The sequence below is a fragment of the Oxyura jamaicensis genome (genome assembly GCF_011077185.1).
Source record: "Oxyura jamaicensis isolate SHBP4307 breed ruddy duck chromosome 17 unlocalized genomic scaffold, BPBGC_Ojam_1.0 oxy17_random_OJ106480, whole genome shotgun sequence".
NCBI lineage: Eukaryota > Metazoa > Chordata > Aves > Anseriformes > Anatidae > Oxyura > Oxyura jamaicensis.
In genome coordinates this window covers 1-18,451 of record NW_023304477.1, presented here as the reverse complement: position 1 = coordinate 18,451, position 18,451 = coordinate 1, and the positions used below count along the sequence as shown (strand labels likewise).

Here is an 18,451-nt window from a genome sequence, read left to right as displayed (position 1 = left end):
ACCACAGCCCCACTCCCAAAGCATTTGGGTTCAAAGAGCACCAAGCCTCTGCAGTCCTTAAATAAACAACTCCCAAAAAGTTAGTTTGTGCACAGTGGGGAGGGGGAGGAGGATGAAGGATTTGCTCTGCTAGGGCCCCACATGTCAACAATTTCTCTGCTTTGTGTATTTTGGCCAAAGCACTTACCATGATAAATGAATAAAGGAAAATGGCGAGCCCAGGGCGGTTACATGGCTCAGTAAATTGCTTTCAGCTGATTACTGTATTTCTTCTGACATTTATCAACTGGGCTTTTTTGCTGTTGCTGCAGCCTCTACAACCCAGCAGCAGCCTGGGGCCAAAGGGTTTCCCCTGTACTTGCCTGGGGCCGCTGTGGCTGGGACGTGCACTTGGAAGGGAAGGCACGGGGGCTCCTCCAGCCTCCTCCTGTTCTCCCAGCCTTCAAGACAGTGGTGACAGGGTAGCAGCAGAGCTGCAGGGAGCCATTGCATGGGGGAATTCCCCAACTATTTACTGTTATTCCTGTCACACCTCCCTCCACAGTAGTAAAAAACAGCAGTAAAACCAGAACAGCTGCACAGGCACTTGAGCACCATCCAAAATGGCTGCCCCAGGCCTCCCTCAGGTGCCAGCAGCCATGTGCTGCTGGGGACAGGCCGCCTGTCCCTGGTGTGGGGTACCTGGGGACTTTGGGAGGCAAGGGGGGAGATGCAGGCCTCAGTGGCACAGTGACATAGGCACCAAGGTAGATTTAGTGCAGGGGAATAAAGACAAAGACCTGTTCTCCACCCAGCTTCAGCTGATCACCACACAGTAGGGCACCGGGCAGGGGAGGCAGCCCCCAGTGCTCTGCGCCACCAGCAGCCACCCTTGCCCCAGTCCTGGGGGAACAGCACGTGCCAGCCAGAGCCCGTTCACCTGTTCTTTGAAGAGCAGGACAGGCAGACAAAGCACCAGCTGCAGCCCAGGCACCTTCCAACCACACAGGACCACCATGGCACTGACCACATGCAGGGAGACCACCCCATACCTGCCACAGCACAGGCAGCCTGCAGCAGGGTCACTGCTAGTCCAGGAGAGGAGACAGGGGGCATCACACTTACTGTCCAGCAGGCTCATAGGGATAGCTTTGGGGTGATGCTGCTGAACATCTGCTCTGCTGCTGCCCCAGCCACACCAGCATCTCCTGCATGCAGCAACGCAAAGTGGGAATAAAAAGGCTCCCTCCACCAGTGCCAGCAGCAACCCTTCAGTTAGATGGAGCCTGGATTGTGCCCAGCGCTGATAAGAAGCTGCAGCTGATGCTGTTGGAGGGTGGAGAAGGAGCTCCAGCTGTGCCAAATAACCCAGGAGGAACAGAGACCGCAGCCAGGAAACATTTGGGTGTAACGGTGCTGATTTCAGCAAGCTGCTTTGGCCACCAAAGAGTTTGGGTGCAGCAGCAGCAAGCACCCCATGGGGGGGGGGGGGGGGGGGTTCTCAGGAGGGTGGTGGGATGTGAGGGAGGCTGTGCCCAGACCCCCAAGACCTGACCCCGGGGCTCACCTCCAAGTGCCTGCCACAGCTCTGGGCATCGACTGGGTTCCTGCTGTCCCTGCCCCAGCTGCTGGTGAGCTCCGTGGGGTCCCTGAGGGCATCGAGCCCCACACATGGCACCGGGCAGATGCCCATGCCTTACCCCAGTGCTGTGGGTGCCAGCATGATGGCCAAGGACAGCAGCTCCGGGCTCTGCTCCCCTCCGAGCCGCGGCTCAGTGGAGCTGCAGCAGCGCCGTCGGGCTACCCGCACGCCGAGAGCCGCGGCCGCTGGGAAAGTGGGGTGGAAGCAAAAGGCTGGAAAAACTCCGAGGAAGCTGGAAGCTCTCGACACAGTTAAAAAACAACATTGCTCTTCAAAATAGATGTGATTGCACTCCTTATGAGTCATCGAGCAGAGACACCAAGATTGCTTTGTGCCAGGGACGAGCCCGGGCTCTGATTGTGTGCCTCCCGGATTTGTATAAAACAGACCATGGATGGCATGTCAGAGTTTACAGCTCGCATACATTTTCAACAGTGAGCTTTGCAAAATGTATCAATGTAATCTCTGCCTCCTATATTCCGTGTTGATTAGACACGATTTCTGGCTGGATTTTCAGAAAGCTCAAGTGCTTTTTTAATCACTACAGAAGCTCATTATTGCTTTCCAGTGACTCTTATGTCCTTCACTTCTCCTTTCAGATTAGAGTCTATAGTCAGATGAATATTGGATGATTTCATTACATACAAATGCAATCAACAGTTTTGCATAAATTTCTCCTCTTTTCTTGAGTTTCAATTGACCTCAGCACCCGTGGAGGCAGGCGCAATACACATGTAAATGAGCTGGCGTTGCTGCAAAGACACGGATGCGGAGAAACAAGATAAACTGTCAGATAATATTCAGGATTTTAAGAGATCAAAAAAATACTTCCTTGCTCAGCCAAGCCGTAAAAATGGCACCTTCAGCTGCCGGGGAATTCGCTTTTGTTTCACTTGTTGTCTGGCTGTGGAGGAAGGCCAGGAGCGGCCCTGGGAGCGAAGGGCTGGAGCGATGTGGCCGGCACCACGGGGCGATGGAGTGGGTACTGCTGCACTGCCTGGGCACCTCCGGGGGGCACGGGACACTCTGGGGGGCACAGGGCTCTCCAGGGGGCACGGGCACGCCATGTGCCGTGGGGATGCCCACTGCAGCCCAGTGCCTGGTGTGAGGCCGGGCTCAGAGGCTGTGCCCCTGCTGGGCTCCTGCTGCTGCATCAGGGCCGGCTCACACTGGGGATGCTCGGTTCGGGAGCCCACATCCCTCTGCCCACCCGGGACCCCCGTCCCCACTCCCCTCGCTGGGCGCGGGGGCACCTGCCCCAGGCACAGGGCTCAGCCGGGGGCAACCCCCCACACCCCGGCAGGGCGAACAATGCCTTCGGAATATATTTAAACTAGCACTCCATGCTAACAATCAGGGCTAATTTAAACAAACTATAATTAAACATAAAGGACCTCTTGGTGGGGAAGTCAGGGAAAACTGTCAGCAGTTACTTTGGATGTGGAGCCCTTACCTTTAAAAGAATAATTTTTGTGCTAATGCGAGCAATCCAGCACTCCCACACTCGCCTTCGGGGGCCGGTGGGGAAAGAAACTCTTGGGTTTCTTTTGATACCTTTACGTGCTAATCTTCTTAACAGATTTTTAATTAATGGGAACAGAGCACTTTGCAGCCGTGAAATCTATTGGTGTAATTGCCTGGTGGATTAGTCCCATTAACCACACAAATTACCTGTCTCCAGGCCGCCAGCCCCACCAGGGAGCTCCCCGCGCTGGACACACTGAGCGGCCCCATTCTGAAGCAATTTTGATAAAATAAACTCTCTAATCAGGTAAATAATTCCATAAGGGAAATTGCTGCCTTCCCGCAGCCCCCTCCTCCAGCAGGGACCTGGCTAGTTTCAGGGGAATGAAACATGCCTCCAATTACAGACAAATCTCCAGCACAAAAACCGTTTGGGAGAAGCTCTCGGCGCACGGGACCCCCTTGAAACGCAGCGTCCGAAGAATTAAAGCATTTAAGCTGTCAGCCGGAATCTGGCCAAGCCCCTGATTACCTGGGGGCGACGCACAGTGTATTTAGGTTTGTGTCCGCTGCAATTTCCTGGCCCCCAGCGTTGATGCTGAGTGACTCGTGTCCGTGCCGGGCTCCTGCCTGGGGTCCCTCCGCCACGTGGCCCCGGGCGCGGGGACGCCGACCTCTGGGCCGATTAAGGACATCCCAGCCGACGGCAGCCCGGAGCGGTGGAAACGTGCAGCACCCCAAAGAGCCGCCGTGCGACCACGACCTCCTGCACCCATTTTGCAGCAGCACTCTGGCCCCGTGGCTGCTCCCACCATGGTTATGACCTGGGGGAGTTAAGCCTGGGCAGGGACTTGCGCTCCAGCCATGGTGGGGTGTCCCCTGGAATGCTTGGGTGGGCGACCCCTGCACCGGTCCCCATCCCTATCACGGAGGAGCCCACCACCAGTGGCACAGTGCTGCTCTTCCACCTGCAAGAGATGGGAGCCCCAAACTCCCCCCCTTAGCCCCCAAAGCACAAGGGCTGGGAAGGGGCCGGGACCCCCAAGGCCACAGGGAGCGCTGGGCACAGGGGCTGGAGCACGGGAGAGCCTCGCTGTGCAGGGCCGGCGAGAGCGGCCGGGGAACCCTACACCGCAGGTAATTGGCATCAGATGCTCCCTGACCTGCTGCATCCACCGGGAAGCTGGAAGCATTTATTTGTCTGGGCCGGCGGCTCTATCTGCGTGCGGGAGGCGTTGGCAGCGGCGGGGCTGGGCTCGGCGAGCCTAATGAGCCTGGGCTGAAGATGATGAATATGATTGCTGAAAGCGCTTTCCTGAGTCCTTCTTTCCTGGGGCTCAGGTTACGAGTTCCCAGACAGCCTGTCCAGCCTGGGCTTTTCAGCTCTGATTTGTAGCCCCCCAAACAGCGCCCGTCAGCTCCCCGTGATGGAGGAAGAGCTCGGTCCTCTGTCACCGTGCCCCGAAGAGCTGGGAGAGGGGCTGGGCTGGGCAGTGAGGTGAGGACCGGGCCCAGCGTGGGCACCACAGACCCTGCTTGGATGTCAGGAGGGTTGTGCCCCCCGGCTGTCCCTCTGCTGCCCAGCCCCGTGCCCCACACATCCCACTGAGCCTCATGTGGGGTGGACAGGAGCGGTGCCACCAGGGGGGCTGTGGCCATTGGCACTCATCGTGCCGCTACGTCTGCCTCAAGCACTGTCAGGGGGTGCTGGGCACGATTCCCCTCAGCCTCCACCGGGGTGAGGCAGAACCAGGCCGGTTCTGTTCCGCGACGCCTCGGCCCAGGCCTGCCTCCCGAGCCACATCCCCACCCAACGCGCCTCTCAGAGGGGTGCACGAAGCCGGGGCAGGCTGGGGATGTTCCCAGGGCTGTGGGGGAGCCACGGTCCCTCCAGGCACAGCCACCCCCGAGCAGGGGGCAGAGGGGCAGTGGGGACCTGCAAGGGCTGGGCGTCTTGAAGCCTGTCCCCCTCGGACATCAGCCTTCCAGGAGGGGCTCCCAGCGCTGCCCCACTGCCGCTGGTTTGGGGACACGCAGCAGCCGGGACAGGAGGGGTCCTGCAGTGCCAGCCTGCTGCGGGTTCGTGGGTCCTGCCGTCCCAATCCCAGCACAGGAGGACAAAACATCGCTGCAGACTCAGGGAGAAGTGAACCTCAACGGGCTGGAGACGAGCTTCGCTCTGAGCCTTCCCGCGTTCCTCGGCCGGCTGCGCGCTGCCATAGACGGTGTTTTGCTGCCTCCCTACGGGAGGACGCAGCCGGCAGCGCTGGGCCTCCACACGTGGCCAGCCCGCGCTGGGGGCCCTGGTCCCAGCCCCAGAGGCACGCACATGGGGTGGGCACACCGTGCAGTGACCCCCAGGGGGGTCCCAGGTCCACCTCCACAGGAGGGGCTCGGCGGGTGTCCCATTGCTGCTGTGGCTGCCCGGGGGGACACGTGGCTGGGAAGCACTCGATGGAGTTGGAGACAGAGTGGGGCCAGGATCGTGCCCCCCCTGCGCGGGGGCTAAAGAAAAAGGAAGCAAAACTTGGGAGATGCTTCCCGAAGGAGGAAGAAAGGTAGGTGAGGAACAGGAGCAAAGCTGTGACCCCTGGCCACTGCTGAGAAAAGTGGAAGAGCAATGAGAAAGCGCAGGGAGGGGACAGGAAGAGAGGGGAGACCCCTGGGGCACTTCAGAGGTGTTCAGGATAGCAGCGTGTGGGGCTGAAACCCTCCGGCCGGACCCAGACCCCCCCAGGCTGCCTGTGCCACGCAGCCCGTGCCCCCCTTGCTGCTGTGATGGAGAGGGCACGGAGAGGGCACGGCACAGGACGGACGGCACCTCGCTCCCCACAGGGTGCGGGGCAGGGCTCAGCACCACGGCCCCGCTGCAGCTGTGAGCTCAGCCCAGCTGCGGCCACATCTGCGCCTCCCGCCCGGCTCCAGGGAGGCTCCCGCAGCCTTTCTGAAGTCACCCGGGGTGTGTGGGGGGGTGATGTTATTTTCCCAGTGCAACCCCAGGCTGTTTGTACACTTTAGGAACTTGCATACTCCATTTCCCAGCCCTGTGACCAGTGAAACTGGGCCACTGGTAAGGCCACGGTGCTGAGGCCAGCACAGACAGGGAGTCCCAGGGTCCCTCCCACCTGTGCCTCCCCCATCGGCACCCCCAGCCCGCAGCGAGGTGGGGAGCTCCCTGCCCATGGCGTCCAGCACAGACCTCTTAAAAGACGAGGCTAATCAGACTAAAATAAATATTTTAATTTCCCTGGTTTCCCACCAGGGAACCCCCCTGACTGGGTGACACCCTGTGGATGCCAGCAGTGTCCCGGCAGCACCGTGCCGCTGCCACTTCCCCTTCCACCGCCCTGGCCACGGAGGAGCGATGTCGGTGCACCTGCTGGCCAGCTCCAGCTCCTGCTCCAGCTCCAACATCTGCACTGCTCCTGCCCCATTTCTTCCCTCGGAGCCCACGAGAAGCTGGGACGCCCCGCGGTGTCCCCCATCTCCCGCTTGTGCCATGGGACAAGCAGCAGCGTCCCTCGCCCCGGGCACAGCCGCTCCTCCCGCAGCCTGTGCGCAGTGCAGATTATAAAAAGCCCTGGTGAGACAGTGGGGCTGGGGCTGTTGCAATTGCTTCCCATATTGTGCAAGCAAATGATTATTGAATCCTGATGAAAGTGAAGGGAGCGGGAGATGTGAACACTGTGGGCAGCCAGCCCCAGCCACCTCCCTTGCCACCACGCGGGGCTGTCAGTGTTGGCCGGTCCCGTGCGGAGCGCGGGCAGCGTGGGGCCGGCTGTGGGGCCGTGGGCTCGGCCAGGTCCTACACGTGCTGCGGCTGGGTGCTGGGCACGTGGGAGGGGGACAGCACCAGAGCTGGCGGGATGGGGAAAAAGAGCCTCTGTATGGGGTAAACCTCTCAGCTTCCTGAGCCAGCCCGCAGGGCTGCGGTGCTGTGGGGCCATCGGGGGCCAGAGGGGCAGGAAACGCCGCTGCCCTGCTGCTGCCGGATGGGAGCGCACAGAAACAGCCTCCGAAATGCTCCGCGTTGAGCTGCAGGGCTCAGCCTGAAGCTTTTTGCTGCCAGGGCTCCAAGCTGGGCGGACCAGGAGGGCCCTGCAGCACCTGTTGGTTTGGTGCAGCTTGGCTGCTTTTCGTTTTGGGGAACAGAAATGTGGCAAGAGCTCGGTGGCATGTGTGCTGCCCAGTGGGGTGCTGACAGCACCGCAGCCCCAGCTGCACCGTTACAGCAAAACCGGTCCCTCGGTGCCGGTCCCTCGGTGCCAGCGCAAGTTCACCAGGAGCAGCCGGCACCTCCACCCTGCTGGAGCCCATGGAGGGCACGCTCAGCTCACGTGCAGGTCAGGCTGCTGCATTTGCCCACGGGGCACTCACAAGCCCCTCTGTCACCTGTCCCCAGCCACCCCCAGCACGGGCAGCTCACCGCCGGGAGGGACGACTGTGGCATGAAGCCACCGTGGAGCCGCGTGCTCCTTCCCAGCGGCAATTCGGAGTCGGCAGTTCCAGCAGCACCACCTTTTCACTTTCCAGTTCGGCCGGCTCCTGGCTCGGCCCTGCTGCGCCCCGCTGCAGCCGCTTCCACCGCGGGTGGCGGAAACGCGCAGCCACCCCCGGGGTGCCCAGGGCTGCTGCTGCACTGCGGGGGGTGATGGCAAAACCCCAGGGACGTGCCCTGGGGCTCCTCCACGGCCCTCTGCCAGCACGGGAGAGCGTGAGCAGCCAGACACGGTGCCAGGCTCATGGTGCCACCGTGCTCCGGGTGCCACCGTGCTCCGGGTGCCACCAGGCTCTGGGTGCCACCAGGCTCCGGGTGCCACCAGGCTCCCTGGGGCTGTCGCAGGGGGGCCGCAGCCCGTGCTGCCCTCGCCCACCCCAGGGGCAGCAGCCCCTCCTTCCCCCTGCGCCCCCCTGGGTGCTGTCCCTGAGGCGGAGATGCTCGGGGCTGTGGGACCGGGGGGGCGCGGAGAGCCAGGGGTGGGCACGGCGATGCCGGGGCCGCGGGGACCGGGGCACGGAGGCGGCCCCGTCCCGTCGGGGGCGGGCGGAGGCGCGGCGGGGGCGGGGGCGGCGGGGCCGGGCCGGGCAGCGGCGGTCCGCGGCGGAGCTGCCTCTCGCCATGGGCGGTGGGTGCCGGCCCCGGGCCCCCCCGGCCGGGCTGCGGCTTCTGCTCGGCCCCGCGCTGCTGCTCTGCGCCGCCGGGAGCGCCGCGGCCGCCGGCACCGGTACGGGGCGGGGGGGCTGGGGGGAGCCCTAGGCGGGACCGGGCGGGGCGGGGGGACTGGGGGATGCGGGGGGACACGGGGGGACCCGGCTTGGGGGGGGGGGGGAGGGGCGGGGCCGGGGTCCCGCCGGGGGCCGGGGCCCCGGGGGGATGTGGGGGGGGGGGGGCGCGGGGCTGGGGGCACTGCCCCCGGCAGGGGCACGGGGGGAGAGCTCGGGACCCCCCCCCCCGGATCCCCTCGGTGCTCCCGGCGCTGGTTGTGTCCGGGGGGGCCACGCGTGGGGTCCCGGGGCAGGATCGTGCCCACCGCCCGCTGGTGCCCGGCCCCGTGGGATCGGGATGCGGGGGGGAAGGAGCCGGGTCCCGCGGGTCTCCCCACTTCTGCTGCGCCCCCCCGGGGCCACGGGCAGGGGCTGGAGGAGCCCCCGCGTGTCCGCGGCCGTGGGAGCCCCCCGGGGGCCGCAGCCCCTGGCCGCAGCGTGACGGCTCCGGTGCCCCCGAGGCATCGCTGCGGCTGTTAGGGGGGCTCGGGGGTGTCATGGGGCTCCGCTGCTTGTGGCGTCGTGATGCACCGATGGCTCCCTCCACGTGCTCCCCAGAGCAGCTTCCTCCAGGTCCCCAGGGGGACACTGCCTCTGGTCCCGCTTCCAGGAGATGATTTTCCTCCCTTCCACAGAGAAAAGCCCACCCCAGGTCCAGCTCAGGGAACTTCTCGGGTTTTGCAGCTCCCCGCTAAGCCAGCGCAGGAACGTGGTCGGCATCCCTCGGTGGGGCTCCGGCTGCGTTTGGTGTGATGGATGGTGCCCCCATCTCCACGGGCTGGGGCTGGGGGGGCAGGACTTGGGTGCAGCGACCCAAAGGGAGCTGGCTCAGGCTGAGCAGGGCAGAGGGGGCTGCTGGAACCGGGCACGGCTTCCTTCCCACTGCCCCGCTCCCGCTCCCCGCAGCCATCCCGCTGGGACTTATCGGCATTGAGGCGGCTGTTCCTGCCCAGAAACAATGCCCCTAAGGTGGAGACTTCCCTCTTTCGGCAGCTTGTGCGTCTGAAACGGGAACATAAGCTGGGGGTTGCAGCACTTCGAGGCATGGGAGCAAGTGCTGCAGGAGGAGGAACAGCGCCCGGACCGACACGGGGCTGTGCACCCCGCTGCAGGTCCCAGTGGCAGGGCTGAGCGTGCTGGGTGCCACAGGATGGGTCCCAGGGACTGGCTGGGGACACCCAGCCTGCAGCGGCTGGGACAGGCACACCCTGGGCTGGTGCAGCCATGGGCAGCCCCGGAGCTGCCGGCTGCAGGACGGGGCCAAAGCAGAGCTCACTGTGTGGGGAAAGAACCCGTAGCCAGGATGTATGCAAAAGGATGGTTCTCCTCCAAGCTTTAATTAGCAAGGGAGATACCTGATGGAGAAGTTAGAGGAGCTGTGCCGTGCCCCGAGGTGCTGCCAGCAGAGCAGATGGGCTGCGGGAGGCATGCAGCTGGAGGACCACGGCCTTAATCTTGTGCTCAAATCTGCTCTAGAAGACAGAATAACAGGATGCTGGGCTTTGCCTGCAGCCTCCTGCCCACTTGATGGTTGCTGCTGTGAGCACTTATCAGCCCCTCGCAGGCTCCACCTTGCCTCTGAGCAGTGATGTTTGCTCCCCGTAGAGGTTTTCCCAGGCTGAGCCAGCCTGGTCCCGTGGTGCTTCTCCATTTGCCCCCATGGATATTGCCCTTGGGATCTCGTCTGCTGCCTTGCCCTCGGGGCTGTGCTTTTGTTCAAGAGCAAACGTTCCATCAGAATAACCCTGAGGCCCCTCCAGCTGCTCCTCGTGGAGGTCCCACGCCATTCACTGCTCCCGCAGGGCCCCCGGATGTCACCACCATGCCCGGGGTCCCACCACGGGGAGGGAGGTCGGGCTGGGACCCCGCGGGTGCCTTCGGCAGAGCCGATTTTGATTTGTGCCCATTTCCGCCACCTGCGGTCGGGTTTCCTCCCGCGTCCACGGCTGCGCTCGTGGGGCTTTGGCTCCGCTGCACGGAGGGGACGGCGGCCGTGTCCCCCCCAGCCCCGGTGCCACTGCTGGAAGCAGCCCCCAGCGCCCGGCCGCAGGTGCGGGAGGAGGAGCCGCCAGCCCCATGTGCGGCGCAGCTGCGGCCCTGGCAGGTTGCTGTCGCTGGCGGTGCGGCCAGAAGTGGTTGCAGATGACAATCTGGCTCCGTCGCACGGGCCGGGAGCAGCTCATGGAAAACCCTAGGAAACCATCCCCAGTCAGAAAAACAAGCGTGTGAGCCTTTTGTTGTCTTCGCTGCCCGCAGCCACGGAGCCGTGCGCAAGACGGGAATGTCCCACCGGGCAAGCCCGGCTCCAGCCCGCACATGATTCACCCCACGTCGCTTTGGCTGCGGTTCGCAGAGCGGATGTCGTCCCCAAAATCTGGCATTTTTCAGCGGTGATCGCACGTGTTCGCCGGCTCAGCCGTCACGGAGGGGGCCGCGATCCAGCGCGGGGGCCGGGAGCAGCTTTCCCCACACCTGGAGCCGTCCCGGCCAGATTCCTGCTTGGGGTGGAGGGAGGCCGGGAGCGCCGCGGGGGGCGGCTGTCGCGGGCTGGGACACGCCGCATCCCCTCGCGCCCTTGCGGCTGGGACATGCCGCTCCTGCCCCACCTCGGGGCCCCCACGGCGCTGACACCGCTGTGACCCCGGCAGGAGGCAGCTGCCTGCGGGCCCCTGGCATGGAGCAGCCACCTGGCCCCACGGCCGTGGCACCCGTGGCGTCCCCGTGTCCCCCCCCCCCCGAGCTGGCCGGGGCAGGGAGCGGGGCCGCTCCTGCAGATGTTTGTGGTGGAGCCAAGCACGGAGCTACTGGCGCGGGATCTGCTCAGGGGATGCTCTGGCTGTGCTGCAGCACGGTAAAAGTTTCCATGCTACAAAAAGCTGCAGGCGGGTGGTCTGAAGTTAATCTGTCCGAGATAAATAAGGACCTGCCCGCTGCCTCCCGTCTGGATGGGTAACGGAGGCTGGATACATGAAAAGAGCTGAGATGAAAGGGAGCCCGGAGGAAGGGCTGGGAGCTGAACTCTGCGTGGCTCCCCCATAGCGTGAGGGGTTTTGGATCCCAGGGCTGAGAGCAGCTGCGAGAGCTGCCAGCCCCCAGGCAGCCCCCACCCCGTCCCAGCCCCGAGCTGCCTGGGAAACTGGGAGACTTTGCAAAACTAGCTTGATTATCCAAAGATGTTAATTTCTAGCTTCAATTTCTCATGGAAAAATGTGCCACACGTTGTGCCTGCTCACCTCCCTGGTGCTAGAGCCTGGCTTCAGCCTCCAGCAGAACTTGGAGCCAACTGGGCAGAGCCCCGCAGGGCCGACGATGCTGCGGCCACCCGCCAGTCACTGCTCCCGGAGCCCTCTGCTGGGTGGCACCGGGGCAGAGCCCGGTGGGTGCCGCGGCTGTCCCCGCGTGTCCCCACCACCCCTGTGCCCCGTCCCTGCAGTACACACAGGGGCTCTTTTATCCCACTGCGCTCCGTCTCCGGCAGCGAGATGTGGTTTTGCTCCTCTTCAACTGTGTCGCCCCCTGTTTGGGGCAGGGACAGCAGCAGATACCGGGGTGCCAGCACTGCTGGAGCTGCGTCTCTCCGAGCCCCGACCTCCTCCCACGCCGACGCCGCGCAGGGCGGCCGGGGAAGGTCCTGGCGGGGGGGCAGCAGCTCCAGGCCGCCCACACGTCTGCAGGAGCCGGCCCCAGCTGCCCGGGTGACACCGGGGGGGCACCAGCAGCTGCTGGGACCCCGGTGGACGCGGACAGGGCAAGATGGGGCCCTTATCTGGTGGCTGCAGCTGGGGCGCGCGGGCGAGGAGGTGGCTGCGGAGGAAGCAGCAGGGCCAGGGCTGGAGCCGGGAGGAAGAAGGCCAGCGGTCTGTCCCTTCCACCCGCATGCGGGGCCGGGGCAAAGGAGCCGCGTGCCAAAGCAAACTCCAGCCCAGACAATTGCCATTCTTAACAATGCTGACATCGTGTTTATAGGGATTTCGCCAGCTCCTGGACTCTCAGGGCACAGGAACCCCATGTGGGATGCTCTGGCAGCACCTTTCTGCCTTTCTTTCTCAGCTGCGTTCGGGGCAGTGGTGGCACCGTGGGTGGCCGGTGACCTCTCTGTCTCTGTCCCCACAGTGAACCCGTGTTGCTATTACCCCTGCCAGCACCAAGGGGTGTGCGTGCGGGTCGGCCTGGAAGGCTACGAGTGTGACTGCACGCGGACGGGGTACTTCGGGGCTAACTGCACCTCGCGTAAGTCCCCCTCCTGGAGGAGCCCCGGCGCTGCACGGGCTGCCTTAGCGGGGCGAGCGCTGCAGCAGCCGGTGCTGAGCGGCGTGCCCGGGTTTGTCTCCCCCAGCTGAGCTCTGGACGCGCCTCCACAACCTGCTGAAGCCCAGTCCTGCCTTCTACCACTTCGTCCTGACGCACTTCAGGTGGTTTTGGGACATCATCAACAGCACCTTCATCAGGGATATGCTGATGAGGCTCGTGCTCACAGGTGCGGGGGGTGATTCCCAGGAGGGGTTGGGATGGGTCCCGGGGCCGAACACGACTCCAGCAGCTCCAGCATGGGCAGGGGGCAGTGGAGCCTCCGAGCATCTCCCGGTGACACCAGGTTGGGGCCACCTCCCTGTGAGCTGGCCCGCAGGGGACGTTAACAGCGGGGGCCCAGCACACGCACCGGGCTGGGAGCCAGCTGAAACACACGAGCTGCTCTCAGCATGCTGCACTCCCCTTCCAGAGGGCTCTCAAGCAGACACAGGGAGCAGCTGGTGGAAATATGGAGCTGGCCCTTGTTACTTCTGTCCCCACATTTATCACTTCGCGTAAATATTTAGGTTCCAGCTCTTAGAGCTGTAGGAACACATTCGCAAGGCTCCGGCTGTTGGTTTCCCCATTTCTGCATGTTTGTCATCTAATTCATCACGCAGGAATTCATTTGGTGCAGCAGTACAACCCCCCTGCTCCTGCAGGGAACTGCAGCCCCTAAAAGGCCGGGTGCCGGGGGGGCACAGCACAGCAGGATGCGGCCGGGCTCTCTGCCCATCGCCTCCTGGTTCCTGGGATGCCGGTGGGGCCTGGGTGCTGCCCTGCGGCACTGACTGCTTTCTCCTTCCAGTTCGTGCCAACCTCATCCCCAGCCCCCCCACCTTTAACTCCAACTATGGCTACATCAGCTGGGAGGCCTACGCCAACGTCAGCTACTACACCCGCATCCTCCCGCCGGTGCCGGACGACTGCCCCACGCCCATGGGGACAAAAGGTACGTGCCCGGCGCAGGACCCGCACCGCGAGGTGATGAACAAGGTTGGGTTTGCAGAGCAGCACCGGGTCCCTACCTGGTGCAGCCCCACCGCTTCCCAGCACCCGTGCCTGGCTGCGGGGCTGAGCCCGCACAGCACCGCTGGCACCCGCCGCGGCACCGCCGTCACCCCCGTCCTCCGCAGGGAAGCGGCAGCTCCCCGACGCCCAGTTTCTGGCGGAGAGGTTCCTGCTGCGGCACAAGTTTGAAGCCGATCCCCGGGGCACCAACCTGATGTTTGCCTTCTTCGCCCAGCATTTCACCCACCAGTTCTTCAAGACGTCCGGGAAGATGGGGCGCGGCTTCACCAAGGCGCTGGGGCACGGGGTGAGGGCGCGATGCGAGGGGGGCCGGGGGTGGGCACGGCCGGGCTGTTGCTCCCGTCACACCGCGCTGTCTCGCAGGTGGACCTGGGGCACTTGTACGGGGACAACCTGCAGCGGCAGCACCAGCTGCGGCTCTTCAGGGATGGGAAGCTCAAATTCCAGGTACCACGTGGCACCATGTGCCGAAACGCGTCTCAGCCCTTGGCTCCAAGGTTGTTTGAAGCCCACGTCCCTCTGGCAGCTGCCAGGACAGGGTGGTTTTCTCCCCTCCTCCCTTTCTGCCACCCCATTCTTGTCTCCCCGAGGTGGTGGATGGAGAGGTGTACCCCCCCTCGGTCACCGAAGCGCCGGTCCACATGGTGTACCCGCCTGCCATCCCCAAGGAGAAGCAGCTGGCGATGGGTCAGGAGGTGTTCGGGCTCCTGCCGGGGCTCTGCATGTACGCCACGCTCTGGCTGCGCGAGCACAACCGCGTCTGCGACATCCTGAAGCGGGAGCACCCCACCTGGAGCGACGAGCAGCTCTTCCAGACAGCTCGGCTCATCCTCATCGGTGAGGGCCGGCAGCACCGCGGGTCCCCGCGTCCCTCCTCCCACGGTGACCTGGTGCTGTTGGGCTCTGCAGGGGCAGCCCAGCTTTAAAGGCTGGAGGAGTTCCTCTGGCAGCGTTCTGGGGATCGTTGGCTTTAATCCATCAGAAAATCTATTTTTGAGTAATTCAGCCATCATTTTGAACTATTCCATTTTAATGTTCTGGATTTTGGATGGAGGTGACTTTGTGTGAAATGACAGTAGACTTAGGAAAGACCCAGGACGCCACCACAGTGTCTCTAAGCTCCAGATCGAGGTCAGCTTTCTCAGAAACCATTTTGTTTTTGGCAAGCTGACCTTTCCCGGTGAAAAGATAAATGACAGAAATTCCCAGCCAACAACAAGCCCAATGTCAGGCAGGTCCGGGCGGCAGAGGGTGCGGGGATGCAGGGACAGGCTGCCGCGGGGAGCCTCGCTCAGCACGTGAGTAACCTGGGCTGCCCCGAGCCCTGGGGGAGCCGGGGCTGATCCGGGGCTGGGGCTGCTCCTGCTGCCAGCTGACGCCTCCTCCTCTCGCCTCCTGCCCAGGGGAGACCATCAAGATCGTCATTGAAGACTACGTGCAGCACCTCAGCGGGTACTTCCTGAGCCTCAAGTTCGACCCCGAGCTGCTGTTCGGGAGGCAGTTCCAGTACCGGAATCGCATTGCGGTGGAGTTCAACCAGCTCTATCACTGGCACGGGCTGATGCCGGACTCCTTCGTCATCCAGGGGGAAGAGTACAGCTACGAGCAGTTTCTCTACAACACCTCCATGCTCCTGGACTATGGCGTGGAGGCCCTGGTGGAGTCCTTTTCCAAGCAGACTGCGGGGATGGTAAGGTCCTGCTCTCCTCTCTCTGCAGCACTTCCCACGGGGGGCTGCGGGACCCCGGGCCCAAGGCATCGTCAGAGCGCAGCCGCAGCCCACCCGTAACAAATGTCCCGGTTGTGTGCAGCATTCGCAGCCTGTTCCCAAGGGCCACACGCGGCGTGTGCGTTGAGAGCCCTCCCCACGATCAGTGGGGCGAGGTTGGGTCTTGGCAGCCCCATTTCCTTGATCCCAGGACACTGGAATAAGCATCAGGGTGAAGCCAGCAGCGTGCGGCACCCAGCTGGGCGCAGCCAGGCTCTGCCGTGCCCCAGGCCGGGCCGTGCAGCAGCCTTGGCACGGGAGCAGCTCATCTGGCGCTGTTCTTTGCTGCCATCACATGGATGTTTTCTTCCAAGTGATTAAATCAACACTTCTGATGGGCAGAGTGACACGGCTGACACGCAGCCCTGCTGCTCTTGGGGTGTGCAGGCTCCCTCCGTGACCCCAGACCCAGAGATCCCTTCCCTCCTCCCCAGCCTGTGGGTCGCTGCCGTCCAGGGCTTTTCCTGCAGGAGATGGGCCCTAACCCGAGCAGTGCCACCGCTGGTCTTCGGCGCCGCCCCGGCTCCCCCTCGTCCAGCTGTGGCCGCGTCATGCCCAGGACGTGGGCACCTGGAAGCGCGGCAGGGCAGGGAGGCCGGGCTGTGCCTCCGTGCAGGCCTCCCCGTGTCTCACGTGAGCATTCCCCTCCTTGTCTTCTTGCCCTCCAGATCGGCGGGGGGCAAACCATCAACGCCAACATCCTGAAAGTGGCCGTCGGGGTCATTAAGGAGTCGCGGCAGCTGAGGCTGCAGCCCTTCAATGAGTATCGGAAGAGGTTTGGCATGAAGCCCTACACGTCCTTCCAGGAGCTAACAGGTACGAGCACCGTGCTGCCACCGGGGCCTGCAGGTCTCCCTCCTGCCACGTCCCCGTGCCCCATCGCAAGGCCGGACCCTTGCTGACGTGTCTGGTGTTCACCTGGTGCAGGAGAGGAGGAGAAGGCAGCAGAGCTGGAGGAGCTCTATGGAGACATCGATGCGCTGGAGTTTTATCCGGGCTTGTTGCTTGAGAAACCCCAACCCAACGGCATTTTCGGAGAAAGCATGGTGGAGATCGGAGCTCCGTTTTCCCTGAAGGGGCTTCTCGGAAACCCCATCTGCTCCCCAGAGTACTGGAAACCCAGTACCTTTGGCGGAGCAACTGGCTTTGAGATAGTCAAGACAGCATCCCTGGAGAAGCTCGTGTGCCTCAACGTGAAGAGGTGCCCGTACGTGGCGTTCCGTGTGCCAGACGCCGCGGCAGGAGGCACAGCTGGCAGCGGCCGGGGCGGTGGCGGTGGGCCATCTACGGAGCTCTAACACCTCCACAGCCTGCGCAGGTAGGGTCTGTCCTCGCCCAGGTGCTGGGGGAACAAGCCCCCTGCCCAGTGCTGAGTGTCCCCTTTGTCCCTGCAGGCAGCGGTGGGGCTGGGGACCTTGCCCAGCCCGTGCCCAGCGGGAGCAGGGCTGACGATCGTCCGCCCCGGGCAGGATCCAGCCCAGCCTCACGCTGGCAGGGAGAGGCTGGTGCCCCCTCTGGGAAGAGCTCAAGAGCCCAGGGAGAAGAGCTGCCATCGCCTGTGCTCAGCAGACCTCATCCTCTTCCCAGCCCCTGCCTTACGCTAAGCCACATTTGGGGCTCTCCAGGGACCCCCAGCACCCCGGGGTGCTCCCGGCTCCTCTGCTCCTGCTCACCCTCAGCTCCCGCTGCTTCCCAGCACCAGCAGCCCCTCCTCTGCAGGGGCGTCCCCACTCGGAGAGGGGCACAGCACACAGGAAGCCCTCCCAGCCTTGTCCTCTGCAGCGAGGGAGGGATGGGGATGATGCTCTGCAGACGTCCGTCTGTCCTTTTCTGGCCCAGCTTGGGCTGCGCTCTCACCTGGCTCTCCTGCAGCCTGTTCAGCACTGCCTCGGCCCAGCCCAGCCCAGCCCAGCCGCCTCATTTGCCCAGCCCTGGACAAACAAGCATCCCAGTCATGCCGGGTGCAGCGGTGTGGCCGTGCCAGCTGCCCAGCCCCGGGTCTCAGTGGGACTCCCAGGCCCCTGCGCCCCCAGCACCGCGCTGGCCCTGTCATGCATGGCTGGCCTGGGCTGGCCAGAGCCATGCCAACGGCTACTCTGAGCACGATGCCACCTCTGTGCCTATCACCCGTTAAGACTCTTGCACCCTATGCTAATTGCACTGCCCTGCATTAATAGCTCAGTAAATGACGTCCCCCAAGGCGCACAGAACCTGCTTGTCCCGCTCCACAGCTCGCAGATGTAAGCCATCGCCAACAACGTGATGCGATCGCTGGAAGCCAGGGTCGCTGGCCTTGGTCCCAGTCAGATCCCAGAAAATGGACCTCTCGAATAAACAATGTTAAAAACCGCTCTCATTTCCTCCAGCAAGTTTTCAAGCTCTCACTCGGCAGAGCCAGGCCAAGACAGGGTGCGCAGGGCCAGGAGGAGCTGGGAGAGCAGACATCTCGGCGGCGCGGGTGGAAGGTGAGCGCTCAGCCGGGCTGTCGATGCGGGCTGTGCTCAGCAGCTCTGTGCCCGTGCCATTAACCAACTGCGTGAGAAGAAACAAGCGGAGCTTTCTGGCTCCTTGTGCCTCGGCAGGGGCTGTGCCACAGCCTCCATGAAGGTTTTGGCCCCACCGGCCACCACTGCCCCACAAACCTGCGCTTTGCTGCTGGTGACGCAGAGCTTAAACCTGGCACTGGGTATTTCTATCATGTGAAATCCAGCCCTAGAGGTGCCCTGAGGGCACAAGCAGCCCCAGCTGCAGGTGAGGTGCAGGTTGCAGCTTCCCACTGTGCTGAGTGGCTGGAGGAGCTGGAGGATCCCTGTTCCTGTGCTTCTGCTCTGTCCTGGAGAGCCTCTGCACTGGGGCTTGAGACAGCGGCATGCAGCCAATTCACTGGTGAAACCTTGTGGTACCGTCTGCTAGGTGGGGCAGTGCTCCTGCTCTTGCTGCCCTTGGCTGAGAAAACTTCCACACAAAAAAAAACAACAGAGAAGCTGTCCCACCATGTCCCTTGCTGTGGA

General features: G+C 63.5%; 1 protein-coding gene across 2 annotated transcripts; it reads left to right on the top strand.

The window, feature by feature from the left end:
- Window positions 1–8,113: 8,113 nt before the first annotated feature.
- On the top strand, window positions 8,114–17,490 carry LOC118158022 (prostaglandin G/H synthase 1-like). 2 transcript variants are annotated; one of them, XM_035312578.1, is made up of 11 exons: window positions 8,114–8,310; window positions 12,464–12,580; window positions 12,687–12,827; window positions 13,449–13,592; window positions 13,777–13,958; window positions 14,036–14,119; window positions 14,263–14,509; window positions 15,076–15,362; window positions 16,109–16,256; window positions 16,368–16,758; window positions 16,835–17,490. In XM_035312578.1, exons 1-10 carry the CDS (start codon window positions 8,205–8,207, stop codon window positions 16,736–16,738), a joined length of 1,827 nt encoding a protein of 608 aa, XP_035168469.1. In that variant the 5' UTR covers window positions 8,114–8,204; the 3' UTR covers window positions 16,739–16,758; window positions 16,835–17,490. The 2 variants fall into 2 exon arrangements, with proteins under 2 accessions (XP_035168469.1, XP_035168467.1); XM_035312576.1 differs by having other exon boundaries at window positions 8,114–8,311; window positions 12,459–12,580.
- Window positions 17,491–18,451: the final 961 nt, after the last annotated feature.

Bases quoted from the DNA above. Each gene is read 5' to 3' on its own strand.
- LOC118158022 (XM_035312576.1), top strand. From the start codon at position 8,205: ATGGGCGGTGGGTGCCGGCCCCGGGCCCCCCCGGCCGGGCTGCGGCTT. The intron at 13,593-13,776 runs GTACGTGCCCGG...CGTCCTCCGCAG, and splicing joins CACGCCCATGGGGACAAAAG to GGAAGCGGCAGCTCCCCGAC. The intron at 16,257-16,367 runs GTACGAGCACCG...CACCTGGTGCAG, and splicing joins GTCCTTCCAGGAGCTAACAG to GAGAGGAGGAGAAGGCAGCA.